The sequence below is a fragment of the Athene noctua genome, chromosome 5 (genome assembly GCF_965140245.1).
Source record: "Athene noctua chromosome 5, bAthNoc1.hap1.1, whole genome shotgun sequence".
Taxonomy (NCBI): Eukaryota; Metazoa; Chordata; class Aves; order Strigiformes; family Strigidae; genus Athene; species Athene noctua.
Window position 1 is genome coordinate 34,703,209 of NC_134041.1, and position 24,777 is coordinate 34,727,985.

At 41.0% G+C, this 24,777-nt stretch overlaps 1 protein-coding gene across 4 annotated transcripts; it reads right to left on the reverse strand.

Moving 5' to 3' along the window:
- Nucleotides 1-95: 95 nt before the first annotated feature.
- TRMT1L (tRNA methyltransferase 1L) lies at nucleotides 96-24,666 on the reverse strand. 4 transcript variants are annotated; one of them, XM_074907056.1, is made up of 17 exons: nucleotides 24,426-24,666; nucleotides 24,330-24,380; nucleotides 21,629-21,781; nucleotides 20,436-20,546; nucleotides 18,526-18,639; nucleotides 17,407-17,471; nucleotides 16,780-16,909; nucleotides 13,887-14,010; nucleotides 12,813-12,892; nucleotides 10,192-10,438; nucleotides 8,407-8,619; nucleotides 7,000-7,190; nucleotides 5,580-5,658; nucleotides 4,644-4,810; nucleotides 3,935-3,994; nucleotides 3,392-3,518; nucleotides 96-3,271 (listed from the first exon to the last, which is right to left on the reverse strand). In XM_074907056.1, exons 1-17 carry the CDS (start codon nucleotides 24,499-24,501, stop codon nucleotides 2,953-2,955), a joined length of 2,307 nt encoding a protein of 768 aa, XP_074763157.1. In that variant the 5' UTR covers nucleotides 24,502-24,666; the 3' UTR covers nucleotides 96-2,952. The 4 variants fall into 4 exon arrangements, with proteins under 4 accessions (XP_074763157.1, XP_074763156.1, XP_074763155.1 ...); XM_074907055.1 differs by having other exon boundaries at nucleotides 20,484-20,546; nucleotides 24,330-24,662; XM_074907054.1 differs by having other exon boundaries at nucleotides 24,330-24,662.
- Between the last annotated feature and the right edge of the window lie 111 nt (nucleotides 24,667-24,777).

Consider the following 24,777-nt stretch of genomic DNA (forward strand, 5'->3'; position numbering starts at 1 on the left):
ATTACTTTACTCTTCCACCTTTTAAAGCCATGCTATTTTTAAAGTACGTAACGTGTTAGGTACAGGTAAGTCTAATAGCTCTGGTATCCAACTAAAGTCACACTGAAATTCTCAAATTGACAATAAAAGCAAAAATGTTAACAACCTCTTGGAAATTCCAGTGCTGTTTCCTCTTACGATTCATCAGAGAAACCTTTCAGCCAGTTTTGTTTGTTAGGCTGCTGTTTGCAGCAGCCTGGCGGGAAGGGCCAGAAGCTGCAGCTGACCACCCCAGGGGAGAGTCTGGCCCCAAGCACATTCCAGGCCCTCTGAAACCAGCTCAGGGGCAGGCAGAAGATACAGAGCAGCTCTGGCAGAGCCCTACTTGAGTGCTGCTGTGCTAACTGGGTCCTGGTGCTCCAGAAACAGGGTGAAGGTTTTCACAACACTCATGTTAAACCCAGAAACGGTGGTTGTATTTAACGGTGTATTAAGCAGCTCCAACAGAAAACAGTGTAGGGCAAGTAACGAAGCTCCTGAGGTATATTATTTAAAAAAAAAGTTACATTCCTTTCCTGCTTTTATCTCAACAATTACTACAACTTTTAACCATCAAGATGCACTTGGAATTAAGAGGGAATGCTTGTGTAGGCTAAGAGCAGGGTTTCTGGAGATGTGGTGACTGTACTCTGACTGGGGAAGGTCCCTTCGTGCCTATGCTGCTGCTTGCTGGACTGCCCCTGGTTCTCGGAGCCTTCTTTGAACAGCTTTAACTCCCTTAAAGGAGCTTTAAGCTCCTTGAATCACAGCTGAACAGGAGATCTTAACACGCAGCAGCAACCTTGCCAGCCACACCGGCATTAACTCAACTCATTTACCACTCCGTTTCCTACTGCCATAACTGGCCACAGCAATATGGATTACCCGTAACTTGGGGTGCTGCTGCTGTACACTGAGCATACCCACAGGGCTGGAGGCACAGCCAAACCCTGCTTCCCTGCACCATGAGGACAGTGGACTCCTCCTGCCTTCCCAGAGAGTCAAGGAATAAGAAGCAGCCCCCCAACAACAGCCCTGAACCAGCACCAGTTTTCTGTTAACTAATTAGTGTGGGACTGACCCTACCTGATGAACAGCTGAGACAACTCTTAAAGAGAATTCTTGTAGGCCTGAGTCACAAACGGCCCTTCTGCTGGTCCCTTACAACAGGCAAAACACTTTGGCCCAGATTATAGTCACTTCTGCCCATCAGACACAGGAAAAAAGCCTCAACTGTAGGGACAGGCCTGAACTCCACTTGCTCTGCCCCTCCTTGTGCACAGCTGCAAACACCGAAGAAGAGTTACTTTGACTTGGAAAAGCTAAACAATACTTTGTTAGTGAGGAGCTGTAAAAGTAATCAAAAATATTTCCCACAACAGGCTTCAGTTAAGCTTTCTTTTTAGCCTACTTTATTGTAATTGGAACGCTCTCATTTGCTCCAGTTAACCGACTTCGACTGATTCTATCCCACTTATATTAACACTGAAGTGAGCAGTGCCTTACCTGCAAGCAAAGCCTTCCACCAGTCTCTCCACTTAAAAAAAATACATACTTAGTTCAGAACAACTAGGGAATGCTAATTTTTCTTTCTCTTTGCATCCATCTTTCCAGTTTGATCCCAAGTTATCTTCGGAAAAGAAATATGGGCACTAAATTTTTGAAGGAAACGTTCGTTGCTTTATCACTGCTGCAGTGCAATCTGTTATCCCTTTAGTGGTGCCCTCTTTTGTTTAATTAGTACAGGTTGAAAATAACTCATCACCAAAACAGCCTTAAATTTAAGATGGTATAAGAGGCAGTAACTTAATTCTGGCCTGCTAGGAGCTGAGGAAGTTTTGCATGATCAGGAGTGTGTCAGTCACATTACTCTGGGTTGGCGTTCAGTGAGAAAGAACGAGTACTCATGTGCAATTTAAGAGATGGATAAGTAAGAATACTACTGTATTCTGCTCTTAGATAATCCCGGCTGGCCAGGCTGAACACCAAACCTGTGAAAAACTGGAACTAGTTCAGTTGTGAGAGCTGTTCCCAATTCATGTGCCCTATATGGAGGGAGGTATCTGAACAATGTTTGGGGGAAAGAAAGGACAAAGTCAAGCTTCTTTGGCTGGAATGCTGCCATGTATTTAAGGAAACCAGAACCGAGTACCAACACGCAGCATTTCTGCTTGTTCACAGAAGAGATCTTTCTAACAGCTAAGGTTGTATTATTGACAAATTCATAGCAAAACTTCACCTTGAACTTTAGCTTGTGGTAAGCTGCCTTGTCCCTGTACCTTTCTGCAGTACACAGCCAACTGTAATCTCTGAACAAACGACTACCTGGGGTGACTAACACAATTCACTAAAGGCTGGTTATAAACTGGAGTTCCAGTAATAGTCTTTCTTTCCTTTTTCTTTCCATTTCTCACTGCTGTTAGGTCCTTGCTTGTAGGCAGAACTATGAAAACAGAACCAAATGCCAAATGACACGTGCAGTCTGGAGTTAGAAGTGCACAGAGCCAGGCTTGCTTAAACTCAGATCATCATCTTAACGTGACTTCCCTCTGGCTTGTAACTAGTCAGGTTTTAGGAATGGGTCATTTCAGGAATATTCTGTTTCGTATTAACCTCCTGTTCAGAACTGCTTAAGACTTTTGGCCCCATTCACCCTTCTGGATTCTGCGAGTCGGGAGCAGCCGCAGTACCTCTGTGGGAAGGGGGGTGTGAGCATAAAAGCAAGTCTGAGACCATCTCGCAGTAACAGTACCTTGACCACACATGCTGTGATCAGGGGTAAGTTCTGCTACGTAATTCTAAAACATCTTTCCAAATTAAAGTAGCAGGCAACCCAAATTTTCAAAATCCAGTTTGGAAAGAAGTACTGGCTTACTTGAACAGGGTGTGCTTGCAAGTCTGTAATATCCTGATCTATAAGCCAAGGGCCGCTAGTTAGTTGGCTGCACAGTAAGTTGGGCAGGCTTTTGCCAATGTGGTGGCAGCGACTTCGGATTTATCGTACTCCACAGACTCAGCATCATCTTCCACCTTGCTGTCTGCAGCAGCTTCAACCTGTTCTCCTGCCTGGACGCCTTCAGCCAGGTGGAGAGGGCCTTCTGCCTGCCCCCCCGTATAGGTGGGAGCGCTGTACTTCATCAGGATAGTCTTAAATTGTGCCAAGGGTGCGTTCGTGCGAACTCCCATAGGGTCAAAGTGGGTTCTGCTTACTCTGTATCCAGCTTCGCAGAGATAGCTTAAGAACTTATTCAACCTGAAAAAAAACCCACCAAAACATTCAAGAAAGAGTTGATACTAATAAGGCTGATTCAACACAAGTTATGTATCAGTTGTCGTAACAATGCAAGACTGAAACTTAAAACAAAAACCTTACTTTGGCATGTTCATTCCTTTAATGCTGTGTCTGTGGATATTGTAGTAAAATGCAGGGTGCTCAGCACTGTTCTCAGATTTCTGTCGTTTGCCTGCATTCTGAACAACTTCTTCACTTTTTCTTTTTCCTGGACCACAAAAAAATGCCAGAACAACCAGTGAATATTCAGCAGAACTACAAAAAACCCAGTGAAGCCAAAGAGTGCTTATGAAGAAAAGCCACACAGCAACTACACCTTTGTGTCTGCTTTTGTAAGCCAGTATTTTGCAGAGTTAAACCCAAGCCTGAATTTAATTAAAATGCCATTTTCAGAAATAAAAAAGTTAACTCAGAAGACTTCGTGGAGTATTTAGCATTCCACTTTTACCAGTGACTATGACTCTGAATGAAGGTAAAGTAAAATCAGTGTTCAGTGGGAAAATAAATCCTGACTGTCAGTATTATTAAATGTAAAAAAAGATGTGAACACGAGGTTGGCTTAACCATCACTTAACTATAGTTTAATTTGAAACTTCTAAAGCTACACCAAAATTATCTACTTACCGTGTATCAAGAGAGATTCTGCAGAAGTATTTGGTGTTTTAATATACACGCCACACTCTTCTACAATACAATTGAAAGTCAAAATTAATTCTACCATAAGACAGTAAAATAGCAAAATGGCTTGGTTAAACACAAAGAAATAATACCACATTCTGGCCTAAAGAAGGAAGTGTAGTAAGAAGCATACATACGGGTAACTTTTACTTACTAACTCAGTAACTTGAATTTAGAGGGGGTACTCAAATACAATTTAATTTAATAGAACATCATTCCCATACAGAAAGCTGTTTCTTTTGGCAGAGTGATTTGCAATCCCTGTGGAGTATGCAGAGCATGACAGCTAGAGCGCTCTTCCGGACAGCACACGCACTCGGGTTGGGATCGGGATACACCACAGAACTAGCAGACATGTCATTATTCCATCTCCTTTGGGGAACGTTCTGGATTTCATGGCAGTCAACCTGCCTGTGTTAGGTTACTTGGTTTAGGACCTGGCACACTGCTGAAAGCTCTCCAAGTCTCCATTCTGCCTCTGACAGACCTCACTCTCTCTGCAGCACCCAAGACCATCTGACAAAAGCTGACAAGTCCCACATTGCAATCATAGCTACATTTTCTTGACATATACACTGCTGTTAGTTATCAAAGAGCAGAACCTCTCTCAATCACCACAAAGCTAGCCCTTCTTGTGAACAGTCATTCTTCTTACCTTGTTTGTTCTCATCATAAGAACTATAGATAGAGTAAGGTTTTAAAGTTGTGCACTCAGCTTCACAAACTAATGTCTTCAAAAGTGACTGAGCTTCATCCAAACCATAATGGGCAGCCTCAAAAAACATTCTCCTGAGGAATCCAGTGTTGAAGAGGGCTCCTGACCTATGAAATACAAGGCAAGTGAAAATTTAAGACTTCGTAATGAAAGCAAAATGTTGCTCTAGAAACCTCTCACCCAAATTAATCAGCAATTACATTACATCGAAGTGCTGAATCAGGCTGGCTGTGTTCTTAGCTCAGCGATACTGAATTGCTTTGTTTCCAGTGACAGTAACATTGCTCTCATCTAAATATCAAGATCTCAATAATGGTAATTTTATTTCCACCGCTGACTCGCCCTACTACATTGGGAAACTAATTTAACCCCCACAAGAAAGGCCCTGTCAGTTGTCAACTGTTTTTAATACTGAATAGTTAGAAGACTTAACAAAAGGCTTCATTCTTCTTTCTCACAAGAGAAAATTCTAAGTATTATCAAGCCATGTATTATTTACTACCAAGAGCACATGTAAGGATTTACTAAATCAATTCTCCACAAGTATCAAGTAATGGTCTGTCACTTAATATTTGGCAACTAGAGAAACACAGAGCCAGGTTCTTCAGTGCTGGATGTATTACACGTTGCGCTCAATGTGAAATTTAAAGCAAATTACTTATTATTTATGAACTGGTTTGAACTCTATAAACCAAAGCAAAAAGTGAATACCCTACTAAATTCAAATCAATTAAATGTTTCCTGGATTGCTCTGATTGCTATACCACCTTTTGTATCCAGCAGACTTGCATTTTTATTGTAATGCTGAACAGCTGACCTCTAGAGATCCTTCCAACCTAAACTATTTTCCAGTTCTGTATTGTGTTCTGTACGTACCAGAGAGGACCAAGAACTACTGCTGTCTTCCCAGGCATACTGCCATGACAGTCGCAGGGCAGCTGCTGATAAGGGTTTTCTACAACAGAAAAACAGAATTTCAGTTGTTTTGACATAGTCAGCAAAGCCTGCTTTACTGGGGAGAGGTGACACAGATAGGAACTACTAGTTGACTTCAGGGGAAGTATTTGAAAGGGCAAGAAACAGCAGAAGTGTGACACCGTTCTCACTGCTGCTGACCAGCGGTCGTGAGGATTTAGTGATTGATGACTTGATCCTTAATCATTATTCAAACTTTGAAGGAAAAAAAAGCACACCTAAAAAGCCAAATAATTCCTATGTTTCTTGGCAAATTTCAAGGAACAAGGAAATTGTTAGTCTTCCTACACCTATATAAGTAGCTGTCCAGGTTAACAGTAAATAACAAGAAAAATTTCATACATCAGCCAATTACACCTACAAAATACAGCCCACCTACAAGTTTTCTAAGCCTTAAGTCAGCTCACTTGCAAGTAAGGCATTAAGTAATCAATCCATTTACTAATTAGATCTCTACCATAACACTGTACTTAGCAGTTACTCATTTCTGTTCTTAAAACTTTAAGTTATTTAAAATCTTTTTAAACAAGCTCATTGCATGCTCCTGCACCTGACTTTGAGCAGGGCAAAGACACCTCCAGTTAGAAGTTAGATAGCCAAGAACCTGTAACTTTGAAACAAGGTTTTTTTCCCTTTATATTCATTCAAATTACCATCTGGCTAGTAGCCATCTCCTAGCTTAATTCTTGACTCCTACCTCTGCTAACTCATGTATAGAGACAGTCCACAGTCAGTCAACTTCTATCCAGGAGGCTGCCTTCATTTACCACCAAGGGTTAGCTGAACTACAAGAACGCTTTGGGCCTTTCCTACCACACCTGCTAAGATACCTCCCTCAGGCACATGCGGATTGTGCCCAAGGCTAGGCAGAACACACCCTCATCTGAGGCGGAAGAGATACTCTTTAGCCCACAACATCTTTAGGTAATGCAGTGAACAGCAGAAAAGCAATCTGTCACTGCCATCTATCAAGCTGCTGCGGTATGGAGGAACCGAGCAGTAGCAAGGACTGTCCCACTCTTCCTGCTCTTCACTGAAAGGACAGATCCAGGGGCACATCAGCAGCCTGGCAGCTTCTGCAGCTACACCTTGTTGGAACTGTCCTGTCAAGAAACATCCAGTACATTTATAGCAAAACCCATGCAGACTACAAATCAAACCCACTATCATAAAGCACAGTACATTCTCCACCTCATACAATACACTTATTGTTACATTAAAGGAATTATTACTTTACTGAAGGGATGCAAAAATAAACAAGGCCCAAAACAGAGACACAGGAATTGGACCTTCTAGAAAGTACAAAGAAAAATCAATTTACCTTCTACCATATGACCCTCTTTCTGAAAAATTCTTTCTTCACACCACTGGCAGTGGATGAGGTATCTTATTTTCTTTGCTGAATCATCCGCAGGGCTTGGTCCCCTTAAAACTCTGACCACTACTAGAACAAAATGTTCTAGAGCTACCGAGAGCAAAACGTCAATGCCTTTGTTACAGCGAGCTGCAGCTCTGTGAAAGAAAACAAACACAAAGCCTCACTGTACTGAAATCAGCAGTTTAAGATTGCCAGACGCCTGCTGGAAGATTGCTGAGCTCATCTACTTTCTAGAAAGAGATACTAAAGGTCTGAGGAAGTGATCAGGAGAAAGGGGTGTTTCCTAAGTGCCTAGCTTCCTGTAAGGCTAAGCAAACCTTGTTTTACTTCTTTTTATCATATTTAGAAATACTGGTCTGCCATCTGCATCACCTTTCTATCCAAATACCTACCTACCTATTGCCAGGATATTGTAACAAAAACTATAAAGAAACTAAATGAAAATCTGAGAAAGAAGAAATGTAGAGGGACACATATGCTGGTAAATCATTGAATGTTAACTGAATAAGGACCATGTGAAGGCAAGTCAGCAGTTCCTGAACAGGTAAGCATTGAGAAGGAAGAAGAAATCTTTAGGGAGCTGAAGCATGTAACCCAGAACACAATTAAAAATTTGTTTGAGCAGCAGGTCTGTATCCAAGAATATTCTGCAGGGAGCACCTTCACATGTGCAGGGAGAAAGGGAAGAAAAATCTAAACATATTCAGGTCAGCATTTGCGCTCCGGCATTCTGAAGACCTCCATGCACTTAACCTCCTCCCCACCGTTCCTGAGCATCCTCTTACCTCTGTCTTTTTTTTCCCCAATTAGGGACCAGGGTTTATGTATTTGCTTATTTAACAGACTGAATTTACGGACAACATCTATGTGCAAATGACTGATTTCACAAGTTAGTAATTACATATATCTTTTTAACCTCAAGCATGAGGATCTGAGGTGAACATTGGTTTCCACGGAAGCAAGTCTAACTAATGCTTAGCTAGAAGCCATTCAAGCAGCTTAATTAATATTTACAAAGTTTACTTATTTAGTGCTGTGCAGCACTAAAATGACAAAATAGAGGCATTACAGGCTGGGTATTACTTTCTGTTACCATCCTTCCCCACCACTTGAAACCCCCCACACTATTTATGCTTTTTCACCTTGCCCAGTCTTCTAGTTTAAAATTTACATTATCCCATACCAGCACACATAAAATATGAAACATTAATTTTGTATCAAGAAGTCTGGCTTTTAGAATTCGGGAGTATGGAAACTGAAAATGTACAACCTACAGCAGCAGTCCTTCGTTTTATCACTTGTGATTTTTTAGTAATTTTTTTACTATAATTTGAGCTGATTTAACAGTACCTTGTTACAGCAGCTATTACTATTCTGGCTGCCAGTTCCTTGTAGTACTCTGTTCTGACAATATTACACCCATAATGACGCAGGGCAACGTGTTGAGCCTTTGCATACAGAGAACTGATGTCTGTGGATGTCAATGACACAATTCCAAAATTTCTCACATTGCAAAAGGCAGAATCCAGATAATTCACAGAAGTTCCGAAGGGGTCCAAATGGCTGAAAAGAAAGGAAGTACCACTGAGTATCTATAAAGGCTCAAGAGTTTGACTTTAAACTGAGGAAAACACTATTTTACAATCTTCACCTATGGTCATATTTAAAACAAAAGGAGGAAATGGGACTAAAATTTACAGCACACCTCTCATGAATCCCTCTGGAATACTTAAGTGTTAAATTACAAGAGCCAGGGAAGTGTGAAAATACACATCACCACAAAGCCAGCCAAGTCCTTTTTTTTGGATCCTGACCCACTGGTTAATTCAAGTTACAACAATATTGGCCTGATGCTTATCTTCATCCTTAAAACAAAGGGAAACTTCTAAACCCAAATATACCTTCAAATGTATGCATTCTGGTTTGTGTCCTAAATAATTAGCATATTTTTCAGCCTGAATACCTGCTGCTTAAATCTGGGTATTAATCAACAAATTCAAATCATTTTGATGTCTGTATAGGTTTTGAATGTATGCGTCTATAAACCCAACTTGGAAGAATTAGCTTCATGTAATTGAAAATAAATGTGCTGCAGAATGGATTAGAAAAAGAGATGCAATAAAGTCCTACACAACAACATGCCAAGGTAGGATTTTTAAACAAATTAAATGAATTGCCCAGAAAGCCAACTGTGTCCTGGGCTGCATCCAGAGCAGTGTGGGCAGCAGGTCGAGGGAGGAGGGGATTCTGTCCCTCTGCTCCACTCTTGTGAGACTCCCCCTGCAGTGCTGGGTCCAGCTCTGGGGGCACCAACATCGGAAGGACACAGACATGCTCAAGCAGGGCCAGAGGAGGCCACGAGGATGCTCGGGAGACTGGAGCAGCTCCCCTGTGAGGACAGGCCGAGAGAGTTGGGGGTGTTCAGCTGGAGAAGAGAAGGCTCCGGGGAGACCTTAGAGCAGCCTCCCAGGGCTTAAAGGGGCTACAGGAAAGGTGAGGAGGGACTCTATCGGGGACCATAGTGACAGGATGAGGGGTAACAGTTCTAAACTGGAAGAGAGTAGATTTAGATTAGATATAAGGAAGAAATTCTTCCCTGTGAGGGTGGTGAGGCCCTGACACAGGATGCCCAGAGAAGCTGTGGCTGCCCCCTCCCTGGCAGTGTTCAAGGCCAGGCTGGACGGGGCTTTGGGCATCCTGGGCTAGTGGAAGGTGTCCCTGCCCATGGCAGGGGGTTGGAACTAGATGATCTTTAAGGTCCCTTCCAACCCAAAGGAGTCTGTGATTCTATGAAGTTTTAAGAAAAAAAAAAAAAAAAAAAAAGACTAAGTTGACATTTCTCTTTATCAAACAGATAATGAAGCTATAAAAAAAATAGCTTGGCTTAAACTTTTCATGTACATTTCAAGTCTGTTCTGGATGTCAGATTTTAGCAATTTCTAAAATTTTTAAGATTAAAGTTCTGTTCCCACCCATTTCTGGGACAACGGAATTAAATTAAAAATACCAAAATACCAAGTGACTGTTGGTCGATTCTTTTGTTCCAACCTCCCTAAATAATCACACACTGGGAGATGGGGTGGGGTGTGTCATTATCAAAGCAGAAAATTATTGACTAAAACATTTGACACTTACATAAAATCAAATGATCTCAAATGCATTATAACATTGGCATCCATTTTTGTCACCTCAATGGTGTCAGTATTTTCTTCTCCATCTCCCATAGCTTCATAGTTATCTTCTTCCCTAGCATTCAGTTTCACCTTCATTTTGTTTAAATGGCAGTTTTCCTGAATCATTGTCACAGAATTTTCATTACAATCATTAATTGTAACTTTCACAGAACTTCTGAGGTGCTTTGCCCATTGTAATCCCATTATACCTAAGGAAAGACAGAATTGTAACTCCGTGAGAGAAAAAGGAATTGTTTTCTGGTTTGCTGAACTCCCCGAGAAAAAAATTCACCCTTTCAAATACTTGTAATACAGAAGTGTGTGTGAAGCAAATTTTGTCATGTTCCTGCAAAACTGTGTTGGTGACCTTCTGCCTCAGCAGAGTGACAATGGGGTATGTAAAGGGACAGTCTATTTGTCTGATACATATATGTCTGATACCTTCTGATATGATAATTGGGGCTACAGACCAAAAGCCCCCTGATTTTTGCAGCGAAATGGGCCCACAATCTGCAGGAAAGCCCCTCGGCTTGTTTAACACTCCAGTGTAGCAGACAGACCACCGTAAAACACCAACATGAAAACAGGCCCCATGCAGATTTTCAGGCTGCCTCCAAGTATTTATTGCTGACTTCCATAGTAAAGTCTATGATTATGTTGTAGAAATGCAGGACAGGATGCATTTGGGAAGTCTGGCCTAGTTCAGAATGGCAATACATTCATTAGCAAGAATTTCTATGCAAAATGCTAAGCAATTACTGCTGTTCTCAACTATGACCTTAAGTTTACAGTAGCTAGCTGATTATGAGGCAGCAATCTTACAGTGGCTGGCTGATTATGAGGCAGCAATCCACATCTCTCCAGATTTTTGTTCCAGTTGGTTAACAGACACTAATATAACTACTTCATATTTAGTTCATGTTCAGAATTTTTGGAATCAGTGAAGACATTCTGATAACAAAGCTTGGATTCATCACTATTTTTAAACCACAGGTTGATTTTACAGCCAAATTCCACAGCCTCGGAGTCCCAAGAGATCTGTGACCTTGGGTCGAAGTTTAGGAAGATGACAATTTATGGACATTAAGGCATTTGATTTTAAGGAGACCCCTAAACTTTAATATTCTTCATAGTCTTTTTAAAGGCCTAATACTAGGCTCTTGATGGCTAGGGCTTTTTTTTAAATGGAAGCTAAGAAAATTATTAGGCTGTTCGGAAATTAATTTCCATTTTGTAATGTGATTTTCACCGTATGTTTCAGGAATAGTACCTTCTTGACTGGCGTACTGTTATATATTTTTGAAAAACTCATGTTATGAACTTTCACACTGTATAATTAAATTATAATATAAACTGCGTTTTTGACAAATTTTGGAGGTTTTAAGTTCTGATGTCAAAACAGCAATTTCGACAGATCTACGAGTTCAAACTTGGATGCAATGTCGCGCAAGCTGCTCAAAACATCAATGAGGTATATGGCCAGGGAAATGTTAACGAACGGACAGTGCGACTTTGGTTCCAAAAATTTCGACGTGGCGATTTCGACCTTGAAGATCAAGAAGGTCGCAGTCATCCTTCTGCTATTGACGATGATGAATTGAAGGCATGAAGCAGATACATGCACAACTGTTCGAGAACTTGCAAGAGAACTTGGGGTAAGCATATCAACTGTTTCTGAGCATCTGAAGAAGATTGGGAAGTCTAAGAAGCTCAACAAATGGGTGCCGCACGAATTGAATGAGAATCACAGAAATCGCTGTTTTGAAGTGTCGTTGGCGCTCCTTTTTTGCAACCAGAATGACCCGTTTCTCGACCATATTGTGACGTGCAACAAGAAATGAATGCTCTACAATAAACGGTGACGATTGGCTCAGTGGTTGGACTGCAACGAAGCTCCGCAGCACTTCCCAAAGCTGAATCTGCACCAAAAGAAGGTCATGCTGACTGTCTGGTGGTCTGCTGCTGGTTTAATCCATCACAGCTTCCTAAATCCGGGTGAAACGATCACGGCCGAGAAGTATGTCCAGCAAATCAATGAAATGCATCAGAAACTTCAACGGCTGCACCCAGCACTGGTCAACAGAAAGGGTCCAATCCTTCTTCACAATAATGCGCGGCCACACGTTGCACTTTCAACGCTGCAACGGTTGAACGAGCTGGGCTACGAAACTCTGCCTCATCCACCGTACTCACCAACACTCTCGCCCACCGGCTATCACTTCTTCAAGCATCTCAACAGCTTCCTGTGCGGGAGACGCTTCAGAAACCAAGGGGAGGCCGAAACTAACTTCGATGACTTCATCGCCTCCAGAAGTCCAGAATTTTAGGCAACCAGAATAAATATGCTTGTTTCACGTTGGCAAAAATGTGTTGATTCTAATGGTTTTTATTTCAATTAATAAATTTTATTCTGAGCTGAGATATGCCACTTCAAACATACAGGTTGAAATCGGCAATTAATTTCCGAACAGCCCAATATTGTGTACCTCACATTATTTTTGAATACATAATGTTGGTTACTACTGATTTCTACAGCTTCATACTACTGGATATTAGCCAAGAGATTAAAGAAATTGACTTTACCGGTGGCACCAAAAGCATCCAAACATTCTATCGGCTTACGTTCCTCAGCTAGAACAGCTAGCGCGCAGAATATCAATTGCCTTGAAAATAAAAAAGAAAGAATGGTCATCCTACGTAAGCTGAGAAAATACTTTTCCTTCGTCCTCCTTATTTATTTCCTTGAACATAATACTGGCATATTTAAGCTAAACTCTACATTTTACAAGTTTAATTCTACAGCAAGATATTCATAAGGTAAGATCCTGAATCAACTTACTAGTTACTCTAACACTGGTAACAGTGTCTAACATTCAAACTAGTGTTTTTCTTACTTTCCTAGCACAATCTGACACCACCCTACTAACGCCTCTGTGTTTAAAAAGATGTCAGAAATTATTGTAGAGCAAAAGAATTCCACTGTCTTGAGGAACAGGCCTTGTTCTTTTAGATGTGGCTGTAACCTTAGTTGCAGTGGCCTTCTTCAGAGCATGCCTTTGCTTTCACAGCTTTCAGGTATTAACAGCACTGAGAAATGGGGGCTCAGCACAGGCTGAAGTGCAGTCCCATGCATTCATGTCAATGCTCGCACCTTTCAGTTGTGGTGCAGACACCATTTATGACTTTTCTTAGAAAAAAAGGCAATGTTTCTTCCTTCATCTTTTAAAATGCAAATAATGAAAAGATACTTGAGAGAATGAGTCCCAGAGAAAAAAGCCTAAAATATGAAAACTAAATTCTAGGTATGCTGCTGTTCAGTTAGAGAGAACAGGGATATCCATAGTATCTCTTGGAGATTCACAGAGGAACATCTTAAGTGTATACAATGAAGTTAGTTTTCTAGTATGCTCTGTTCAAATCCTGTTCTTTTCCATAAACTACTCATTATAGAAAAATACTTTATTACTTCAGAAATTACAATATTTCCCATAGTGTTCTTGGGTTTAAATATTACTTGTCAAGAGTTTTCTGGTGGAAAACTGTTTCTCCTGCCCTCTGAACAGAAGTTTTGCAGGATTTGCTTTTCAAAGCATGTGAGTATTTTTCACTACAAACTCACCACTCCTCTGGTGCATCCCCCACCCCCTGTTCTATTACCTGTTGAGTTTCATTTTAGGATTAAAGTAGGAATCTGATTTTTGAGGTGTAGAGTAGTTGGGAAGAACCCGCACTTCTGTGGCAGACTCTTTCAGCACTTCATGAGAAGACATGGGAGCAGGAACTGTAAGAAAGAGTTAGCAAGAACTGACATGAGCACATTTGATAAATTAAATTGAAAATTTGCTGCCATATAGCAAGAAGTCTGGGTTACGCTGTAATCCAACTAGCACACAGATCAGTTAACAAGAATGCCGGGGGAAAAAGACACAGGCAACAATTTCTCTTCCAGTCCTAAGAGCGATAGGTAAAGATCAAGCTCTAGTTTTCTTCCTATAAAACATCAGATTTGTTTCTCAGTTGGGCTCCTATGTATCCACTCAAATTTAAGAAAGCAAGCCCCTGACCCTGAGGCTTAGCACATTTGTTTTCATGTTCAAACATAATACATTGCTAATTAATTAACACCCTATTAGCATAGTCCTGCATGTGTATCAATGAATGGCAAAAATCCATCAAAATCCTTGATCTGGAAGTCATCAATCAGCTAGCTTCATGAAATACATATAGACAGCACAAGCACAGAAACAGTTTCAGCACTTAAGCTTTCTATGAAATAGTCTGTGGCAAAACAAGCTTTCTGATTTGACAGCTGTAAACACGTGCTGTCACTCCTCTGAGCAATTTATCCCCAGTCTAACAGTAGCAAAATTTACCCAGGAATGACCAGGAAGAGTTTGTTAGTTATCAGCTAGGTACCTTTCAGTGCTCAGCTTGCCTAGCTCTCAGTGCTTTCAAATACACAGACTGCTCATCAGTGAACTGCTCTACTGTGTGCTCCACTTTCATAGCCCCTAAGTGCTACTTTAGTGCCTACAAAGGGAGAAATATCTGGCCTCTGAATTTCTCCTCTCCCTGTGAGGAAAAACAGGCACATGCACGTTGTTAAAAAATTACAAATGGACCATTCTTTACTTACAGCTCTGAAGGGAACCACACAGAGATTAACATATTTCACAAGACAAACTCTATTTAAGTTAAAGGCATGGAATGTGGTATGGATGATACTACCATCACTGCTTCTCAGACATGCAAACTGATGCCCGGACACTGAACTACTAATCTTAAATTACATATTGTTAACAGTAAGAAGTGTGAACCTCATAGCTCCTAGGATCACCTTTACTATAGTATATCTAGATAAAATCTATACGCGTACACAGGAGACAAAGAAATCAGACTAATTTTCAACAGTGACAGTCCAGGCTGCAGCAAAAAAACTTCATTTTTACACATCTGCTAATCAATTATGTGTTTTTTACTTGACAGCTGTAGAGAATAGAGAGCTTGCAAAAATAAAGGAAATAAAATGAATTTTCAAGATTTGGCATGCTGATTTTTAAAAATGTTTTCAGCCTAGTTTATCCAAGTTTGGAAACAAAAGTCTAATTCTGGAGAAAGTCAGGTAGGATCGTAATGTACCAAAGAAGCACTGACACCTCTATCATGACTCTCCATGACTGAAAAAACATCATCTTGGTTTTTGTGAACCCATTTGGATAAAGTGCAGTCTGGATAGGATTTTTATACTGCAGAAAGATATTATATTGCAGAAAGAAAACAAAGGATTTTTATATTGCAGAAATATTTTATATTGCAGAAATATAAAGACAAAAGATGGAGAAATAGAGAAGCATTAAATTCTCTGTACAGATTTTGTTTTATGGATGCCACGTCCCCCATTCTTTTGGAGACGCTGAAGTCTGTATTTATAACATTCAACTAATTGTGAAGGGAGTTATTATTTATCAACAAGAACAGAGTAACTGGTCAGTGCTGACACTAAATCACAACACTGCTGTACCTCTGAGGAAAAAAAAAAAGTTATGAAACATTAAGGACAGATTTCTTGTTAGTAAAGCTAAATCTGTTTCAGAATTTTTCTCACGTCTCTGTTGCGTTAAGAGTCTGCACGTGACTGAGGGAAGCCCTCCTGCCGAGTCACGAGGTTCAGAAAGGACCCCCTTGCTTTCTAGACTCCTTCTCAGAGAGGAGTCTAGGTGCAGCCTAGGTCCAGTCTTAGTCCCAGACTTGGTCAGTGGTTTATGTCTAAAGGAATATGTGTGTAACCACTTATCAGAGTCAGTGTTTGCCAGTCAGAGTCCTCTCAAGGACTTTCACTGAGACAGTTTTGCAAAGTTGAAAAGATAGGTGATTTATTATGGCGACAGATAAAACAAATTCGGAACTGCCACTGGTAAATACACTTACTACAAGAAGCAAACTCAAGTTAATGTAATAGTTCAGCAGTTTAGTTAAGAGTATTTCCCCAGGTAACATTCAACATAGCTGGAGGCGTGAATCTTATCAAAGAGGTGTCCCTGCTTGGGAAGGAGAGAGGTCCAGCACCATCCGATAGTTAGAACACCTGTCCTCAAAATGGAGGTTTCTGAATACCAGATTTATACTCTTGGCGCGGTGGGGCTAAGTCACTTATGGCGTGCTGATCGGCTCTTAACAAGGCTTGTTGCGTGGTGATCAAAAGAGAGGGAGGGAAGGCAGTGGGTGCAGAGGTGTGACTGTTCTTCTGGCGTTACTGAAGCAACATTGGGCTGTGAAGCCTCTGCTTCACCCCACACATCACCCAGTTGCTAATTACTGGGCCTTAGAGTGATAAGACTGCGAACCCTCACACCTGCCCTGTTCTTTGCCAGATAAGCAAGTTCCTCAACTCCTGTCCTTGATCAGGCCTGGTGCTTATGCATGCAAGGGAAGCACGCTGCATTCCGACACCAAGCCTGGTAATTCTCCATAGTCTGATCCACATATCATAGTTACTGCATGTGCTACATAGTATAAAAAGACTGAAGGTGTTACATAAGTAAGAACCTACCTATAATAAACCTTGATTCAGTTTCTCCTTTATTCACATGACGGTTAATATGACTTATCATGTCAGTTCTTCGTGTGATAGTTGCTGAACAGACGATACAATGGTAATGGGCTCCCATCTTTGAAAATGTCTGTAAAACGTATGTGTAGTTTCAGAATACATAAACATAATTAAAATAGAACTATACCTGAACATAGGCATATGAAGATGTTGTCTGTCTGCCACCTCTAGAACATATGAAACATTTTGCATTGATAGCCACAGAGAGGGTGAATAATCACACTCACAGAGCCAGCGCAGCACCACTATCCAGCCCCAGCAGCACAGCCAGCTAACTGCCAGGGGTCCGTGCCCTGGCCTAATGAACCCAAAGCTGCTACTTACTCCAAACTGTGACAGTGATTTACATGATCTAGGCAGCTACCCCCCAAAATAAGAGAGAGATACAACTACACTCAGTCACCCACGGGTTACATCAAATACTTATATTCTGGACCAATAAGCTTTTGGTATCCCGCGCCAGACAGCAAGATGTATTTTGCAACTAAGATCACAAAAGTTGCCCTAAATCACCCACTTCCCCCACTTAGTAGGGTAACAAATACTTCCATGATTCAGCATTTTTACCTGGTCTCCAATGAAGTTTGGTTTTACTGGACGACAAGGTAAGTGACAGATGCACATCCTGTACCCTGGAAAACAAGTTTTTGTCACATCACAGTACAGTAACTAAACAGAATGTACATGTCCTATACCACTCAGTCTCATTTAAGATTCCCAAATACTACCACAAGACAGTAATAAGAGAACATCACTAATTGTTTGGCACATTCACCCTCTGCACAGAGAAATTTATCCACTAATTATACACTTTAAATCTCAAAATGCATAAAAATTACATACAAAAATGCATAAAAATTACATACAGGAAATTAATTTTAGTAAGTCTGTTAGCATCCTACAAAGCTACGTTGAATCTTCAGGCTATACTGTATATAACTTTTTTGAAAGTACTTCTGAGTATTATACATAAGTATTGTTACCTGGCTAGAAGACTTGTGTGAAGACTATAAAATTACGTTCTACAGTTTAAAGGAAAACAAAAAAACAAGATACCTGCTAATGCATGCAAAACCAAAACTCCACTCAGATCGTTTTTTAGTTTAATCTTGTCCATCTTCCAATTAGTCATTTTATTTCCTGCAAACTATACACCTAGTTCTTTAAAAAACAGATACTGCTCATCGCCTTTTCCTTCTTAAACTTCTTTTAGTGATTTTAATGCATCTTAGAAGCAGATCACAAGAGTTTGTTAAAAAACAGACAAGGCTACTAAATAAATAACTATTTATCTGAAACCACGGAATCTTTATGATGAGCCAAAAATAACTGTACGCACGTATGTGTGTCTGATTATTAACAATATAATCAAAACTTTTATTAGAGTAGTTTTCATTATATATACATTTAAAATTTGACAGTAATTTTCATGACATGCCAAGTAATTTTTTTTTTTTTTTTTTTTAAATGAGAAAATGCACAACTATAACTATTTTGGTGTGTAGAATAATACAGAGCTATTTAACATCCCGGGTCAAAACTCATTATGTCAAAATATGGTTCCAATTCAGAGCTGGTAACAAGATACTTAAGTCAAGAGAAATTTTAAAAGATGAAACACAGAACAATGTCCTACATGTCCACAATTTCCTCTAGTATTTACTATTCAAATAAGATTGTCATTACCTTCAAATTCAACAGAAACTTTCCAGTGCAAATTCTGAAGGTGACGATGTAGTTTATGACTATAGCAAGCTTTGTATTTCTCCTCAGGACACAATGGACAAGGCTTCTTTTCATCTAAAAATATAAATAAACAAAAAGTGTGAGAAACATATGACATGCAGTTACCACTCATATTAATAGAGATGCATGCTAAGAGAAAAAAGAATGAAGGTACTACAGATTTGTTCCCCAGGGTATTTTCGATTTCAGGCATACACAAACTTCAAATTTATGGATTGCCTCTTTCTACTCCATAAAATAGAGACAAGAACCACTATTAATTTAAAGATCAACAACTTCTATATCCTTTAGTATTTTTTTACTTCAGCAGAATGAGGCTAATGCAACTTCTGAAGGGTATTGCAGAGAAGCATAATTTTACAGGTGAAGTCTAGAGACTTGGCAGTGTTTAAAAAAAAACCCAACCCAACTGAAGAGGCTAAAACAAGAATCTGTCTTTCCTCCTCCCAAATCCTTTAGATAAAACAAACACCTGGTATCTTTTTAAGCTGCAAAAAAAAGCTAATGTACTCCATGTTAAAATATTTTTTCTTCTTGGAAATCCTGCATAAAGGACAAAAAAATCAAAGACAAGATTATCTGACCCCAAAGGTGCTGAAGCACTACTAACCTAAATAAAAACTGTGAGACATATGCTGTAGTACATAGGCATTATATATCAGAGCACGCACACATCTGCTGGGTCTTAAGAATGCTGACGGGCAAACAACCTCTCATGCAGTATTTAGATAAAAGCTTCTATGTTTTAAAACAGTACAGGATGAATACTGAAACATACCATGCAACATGAGCATCTGGAATAATAATTACTTATCTTAGGCTTGCACAACAGTAAAATTTCTTTATTACTTTTTTATGAGTGATTACTATGTCCATGCAGAGTTCCACGCCACTGAAACCAACAGCAGCAACTTACAGCTCATCAAATAAATCACCAGTGTTCTCTACTATTTATCAGTCTCTTTTACTGACTTACGATTTATTGAGTATCAAATACAGGAGGTGATGATAATAAATACAAGTCAGCCCATTAATACACATGGTGAAGAATGCTCCATCCACAGCAGCAGAAAAAAAAATACCATAGAGAATAGGCAAGGGACTAATGAGTTTCTTATCACTACCACAGCTACAAGTACCAAATGTATCAGATACTTACGATCTATCTCCTCAAGAAAAATGGAACAAACTCTGTAGAAGTTTTTGGCCTATTTGTTAGTAAAATTAAACAGACATAGAGGAAGGCTATTATTTCAATCAGTGGCCATTCTGAAAGATCTAAAAGGTGCAAGAGCCAAATGATGCAGAGCCTGTGTAGACCCTGATATTTTTCTGGATCTGTAAATAAAACCTAGTTTCCATTGCAAGTGCTGCCACTACCAGCACTAAATACATGTATGTATAGAGGAAAAATGTAAGGTTGTAATAAACCCACTTTGCAGTCTTAAAGCAATCCTCCAATATACATCTGGATCAGAAATACAGTGGGGAAAAAAACCCAAAACAGAATACATTTTTACTCAAACTGATGTTTAAACACTGCAAAGCCAACAATTAGCTTCCCTCTTATCAAGGCACTCGAAGTAAAACAAAAACGAGTCTAAGCTGCTGATGTGTAGCTAGAATTAACATTTTGCTGATCCACACACACTGCTAACATTAGAAATGCTACAATGAAAAGGAAAAAGATGGAAAGGAATCATTAAGGCCTTAAATTTACTAAAGGAAATAGGACATTCAGCAAGCAAGGGAACAAATCATAAAGCTCATTTTTATGCAACCCCTAGTCTTCAAGCATTACAAATATATGTAGTGTGTTAAAAATAAAAACCAAGAAAAAATGTAAATACCTGTAACATGAAGATCTGTGTTCTGGGATACAGCCATGGTTAACTCACCTTCTTTCAGGTCAGCTAGTTTCTCAAGATCAGCAAGATGTCTTTGAATTGAAATATGTTTCTCTAGAAAGCAGAGATATTTACAAGTTAAACATTCTTAGTTAAAAAAACCTTTTAGTTTACGGCTATTTTTCTACACATCATTTCAAATCTAACATTTAGAGAATGACTATAGTACTAACTGGAACGCTTGTTTGTATCCTTTAACTTCCATGGTAGAAGAAATGACTGCAAAAATAATCCCCAGAATAGTTCCATATATTTCTAATAGTTTTTCAACGCTGACACACACCAAATTTCTCAAATTGTAAAGACCTTCATTTGAAAAAACAAGCAGAAAAGATCAAGTCACCTTCCATTTACTCCCTACTTTACTGCTTGGCATCGTTAGTGAATGCGAACTATGCACAAAGCACTATAAAAACATCCTATGAACTCTCTGGCAAAACTAAAATATCAGCTAGAAGTGGACCAATTGCAAGTAACAATTATTCACTTTATAGCCAGGATACATGAAATTCTACCACTTCCTCCCTTCCTCCGACTATCCTTCACATTGATGTCCCAATTTTTCAATTTATCAGTCAAAGGGAACAGTGGAGAATTTGCTGAAAACAAGAGAATTAGCTTATCCAATAAATTAGCTTTATTGGTTTCAGCACACAACATCCCAGTTCACAGCAATACTGATTCTGTAGTGATTTTAAATCTTTAGGATGTTTTTACAAGATTAGTGAGTTTTAAACTGGTTTTAAAGCTGGGGTTCAAAGCAATTCCTAGCTTTTAATTTCTGCACTTAGATACAAGAGACTGTCTCTGCTCTCTGTGGTGCTTTAAGCATCAGAGCCCGAGGTAGATCACACCTCATCTAACCTTGACTTCTGTCACTGTGTATGTGCAAATTTCCGCAGTGATTTCTAGAAATGTTAAGTAAGGGGAAAATGGCATCTCATTTGAAAGGTATTTCCAAGGCTTTAGGAAAATATTTTATTCAGATGCACGGGAATAAGTGTCGAGACCTATTAGATGTAGGGAAAATGTGATTTCACATATTCCCTTTACCTTTCTTTCCCACTTTTCCCTGCCTTTTCTCCTTCTTCCTTCAAGCATACAACACAAATATTCTTAAGAGTTTATTAGCAAACCTCTTGGATAATCAGATGATACATCCAAAATGCTGCTATCAGATTCCCTTGTGGATTCTTCCTCTGTTCCTTTTTCTTCGGTTTCCAATTGTGATTCAGTAACTTTCACATCCAGGTCGTTGCTTTTCACTTCTTCAGAGACAACCACACCATCTTAACAAAATCAATCAAAAAAAACAGTAAAAGTGTTGTTGATATAACTGACGTATACAAATACGTCACAAATTACACAAATACGTTCATTTGTTTCCAAGGACTTGGTGCCTCTAACAGGCACAAATGACTACAAGTGTGAAGGACAAGTAAAAATATATAAACGGCATGTTGAAAAATAATGAGATTAATTTTCACTCATCCTTGGAAACCACTGTGGAATAATGCCACCCTGGACAGATTAAACTGTTCCCCCATCTGTACCATCAGATGCTTAAAGAAAATAATATTTACATACTCATAACAATATACTAGCGGCTAAAAAAATTCTAAAACAAGTTTAGAACTGTTTGACTAGTTGAACAAGCTGAAAAAAAGGAGGGGAGTGAGAAAAGAATTTGCTATCGTCAGGAGTGGGTGATGAGGTTTAAGTGCTGGTGCCATCAGCATTTACAAATGAATGAGTTCTCTGAGGTGGCGCAGATGGGCAGACTGAAGAATGTCAGAAGGACTTAAAGAGGCTGAGTGACTGGGCCATAAAATGACAAAAAAAAGTGTCAAGCGGTGGACCCCTGGAAAAAAAGCCTTAATTTTGATTTACATATGAATGTATGGACTCTGAGCTGAGCACCACCATTCAGGACTACCACCTTGGGATTTTAAAATTCAGTTTTGACAGAAAGAGATATATATCCTCAGAAGCTGTGGGTTCCTCTCCCTAAATGACATCAAGAAGTACCAGGAAAGGCTACTGCAAGCCACGAGCAGTCTGCATACATAACTAGCAATTCAGAGCAGAAGAACTTTCTCCACACAAATGACTGCTAACGCTGCGGACCCCCCTACCATAGGCTGCTGCGGATGCTGCAAGTCTACGAGTGCCAAAGCAAGAATTTTATGGAAAAGAAATGCACTATCGGATTTTAAATATGAAAACAGGGCCTCTGGCTCAAGGAACAGGGAGTAATGAACTGTTTTGCGTTTGAAGATATTTCTGGAGGATGCAATAATGTCTGGTTCTCTGTTCTGCAAGCCTTCCCTAGCCATCTACTCCTGGCCACTACTCAAGACAGAATAAGGGCTGGAAGGATCTTAGAGCAGTTCTTACGATTCCCCCGGGGTTCTTCATTTGTTTGCTTTTAAAGATTGCAATTGGATACAAATCTTTGATATTATTAAAAAAAACCCAAACTCAAACAACAGAGGAAATGGAAGGAATACCTCAAGACAGGGGTTCGAAAAGTTGTTTAGACATAAGCACAGAGTAAAATTATTCTACCTACATTAAAATATATCAAGAGCACCACTGCTGCGCGGTGAGCATTACTGTATTTCTCACAGATCTATAAGCTGATAACTCACCTGAGTCAGACTTGTATTTCCTGCCTACTTCTCAATTAAAAAGTTGCAAGATGCCTGGTGATAGTTTCTACACATTAATAAAAGACAGAAAGAAAATGAAGACGTGAAAGGATTTTTGGTTAGAAAACCGTAATTAGAGCAATGATTATGACTACGTGTGCTGTGAGAAAAACTGGTAAAAAATGTTACCAAAAAAAGTTACAAAAAAATGCATAGCAAGAGCCCAGCAGTGACCAAAGTCCATCAGAGTTGGTCAGCACCTTCAGAGCAAGTGTATAGGTTAAAATAGTTGAAAAAGACAGTATACGTACATGCACATATAGTCTGTAGGTACATCTACATGAGGAAAGGTAAACTTTCACACTAAATTATTACAGGAAGAGTGGAAAATAGGAAAGGCAGCTACTACCGAAGCAAGATTGCAGGACTTTTAAAATGCTGGTCAGGAATCACGGATTACGCACATAAATAATAATGCTTCAAAGAGCTGAAATTATATGTATTTTTCTTCATCAGAAGGACCATTTCAACTGGAAGACTACGGTAGCAAATGACTGGCATCAATGGCACATTTGGCGCGGCCGGAAAACCGGCGCAACCAGTTTGAACGCATTTGGAGAAAAAACGGGAGGAGAAAGCACGTGGGTCGGAGCCGGCAAGGCACACACCGCATCCCCGCCCCCTCCGGCGGCCTGTAACGGGACCTCGTGGACCACGGTTCGAAAGAGTAAAAAGATCATAATCAGCAACAAAAATCTCCCCAAAGGGAGGACAGGGCGATGGTCTCGCTGTTTCAAAGCTCCTCCAGCACGGCGGGAGGCGCCGGGCCGCCGCGGGCAGCACGCGTGGCCCCGCCGCCTGCTCAATTCACAAAGTCGGTAGAACTGCGGGAAACCGCGCTGCGTTCACCTCGCAGAGGCTTCAAGGCGGCGGGAGAAAGGGCCGGCACGAAGGTGGCTGCAGGCGCCCGGCTGTAAATTCAACCCCCGCGGGGCTCGCTCGGGGCGCTTCTCCCTCGCGCGCCGCCGCATGGCCCCCACCCGCCCTCGGCCCGTCCCGGGCACACCGGGGAAGAGCAGCAGAGCTCACCTCAGCGAGGGGCCCGGCTCCCGCCACACCACATCACAGCCCACCGCGCCGCACCGCACCGCCCGCCCGCTCACGGCCCCCTCGGCCCAGCTCTCACTGAGCGCTGCGCTCTCCTCGCCGCCGCCTTCGGGGTTCTCCTCGCCGCCGCCTTCGGGGTTCTCCTCGCCGCCGCCTTCGGGGTTCTCCTCGCCGCCCTCCCGCTCCGGCTGCCTCCCCTCCGAGGGGGACAGCCGCGCCAGCGAGGCCTCCGCAGCCTCCTCCGCTGCCATCTTCTCCAGAGACAGCCCAGCGGCGGGCGAAGGGAGCCGAGGCAAGGCTGGGGGATGCGCCGCCGCAGCCGCACGCCTCTGGTCGGGGCGCGGGGGAAGCTCTAAGGGAGGCGGGCGGGGAGGCCTGGCAGCGGCGGGCGGCTCGGCACGTAGGGCGGCGGCGGAGGCGGGCCCGCACCGCCTACATCTCCCAGAGCACCTCGAGGCCCCGCGGCCGCGTCTAGCCCAGCGCGCCCCGCGGCGGGGAGGGGCCGGCGCCGCGGCCGCCCCCGGAGG

Bases quoted from the DNA above. Each gene is read 5' to 3' on its own strand.
- TRMT1L (XM_074907054.1), bottom strand. From the start codon at position 24,501: ATGGCAGCGGAGGAGGCTGCGGAGGCCTCGCTGGCGCGGCTGTCCCCC. The intron at 20,547-21,628 runs GTTTGCTAATAA...TCTGCTTTCTAG, and splicing joins ATCATCTGATTATCCAAGAG to AGAAACATATTTCAATTCAA. The intron at 16,910-17,406 runs GTAAAAATGCTG...TACGTTTTACAG, and splicing joins CAAACTTCATTGGAGACCAG to ACATTTTCAAAGATGGGAGC.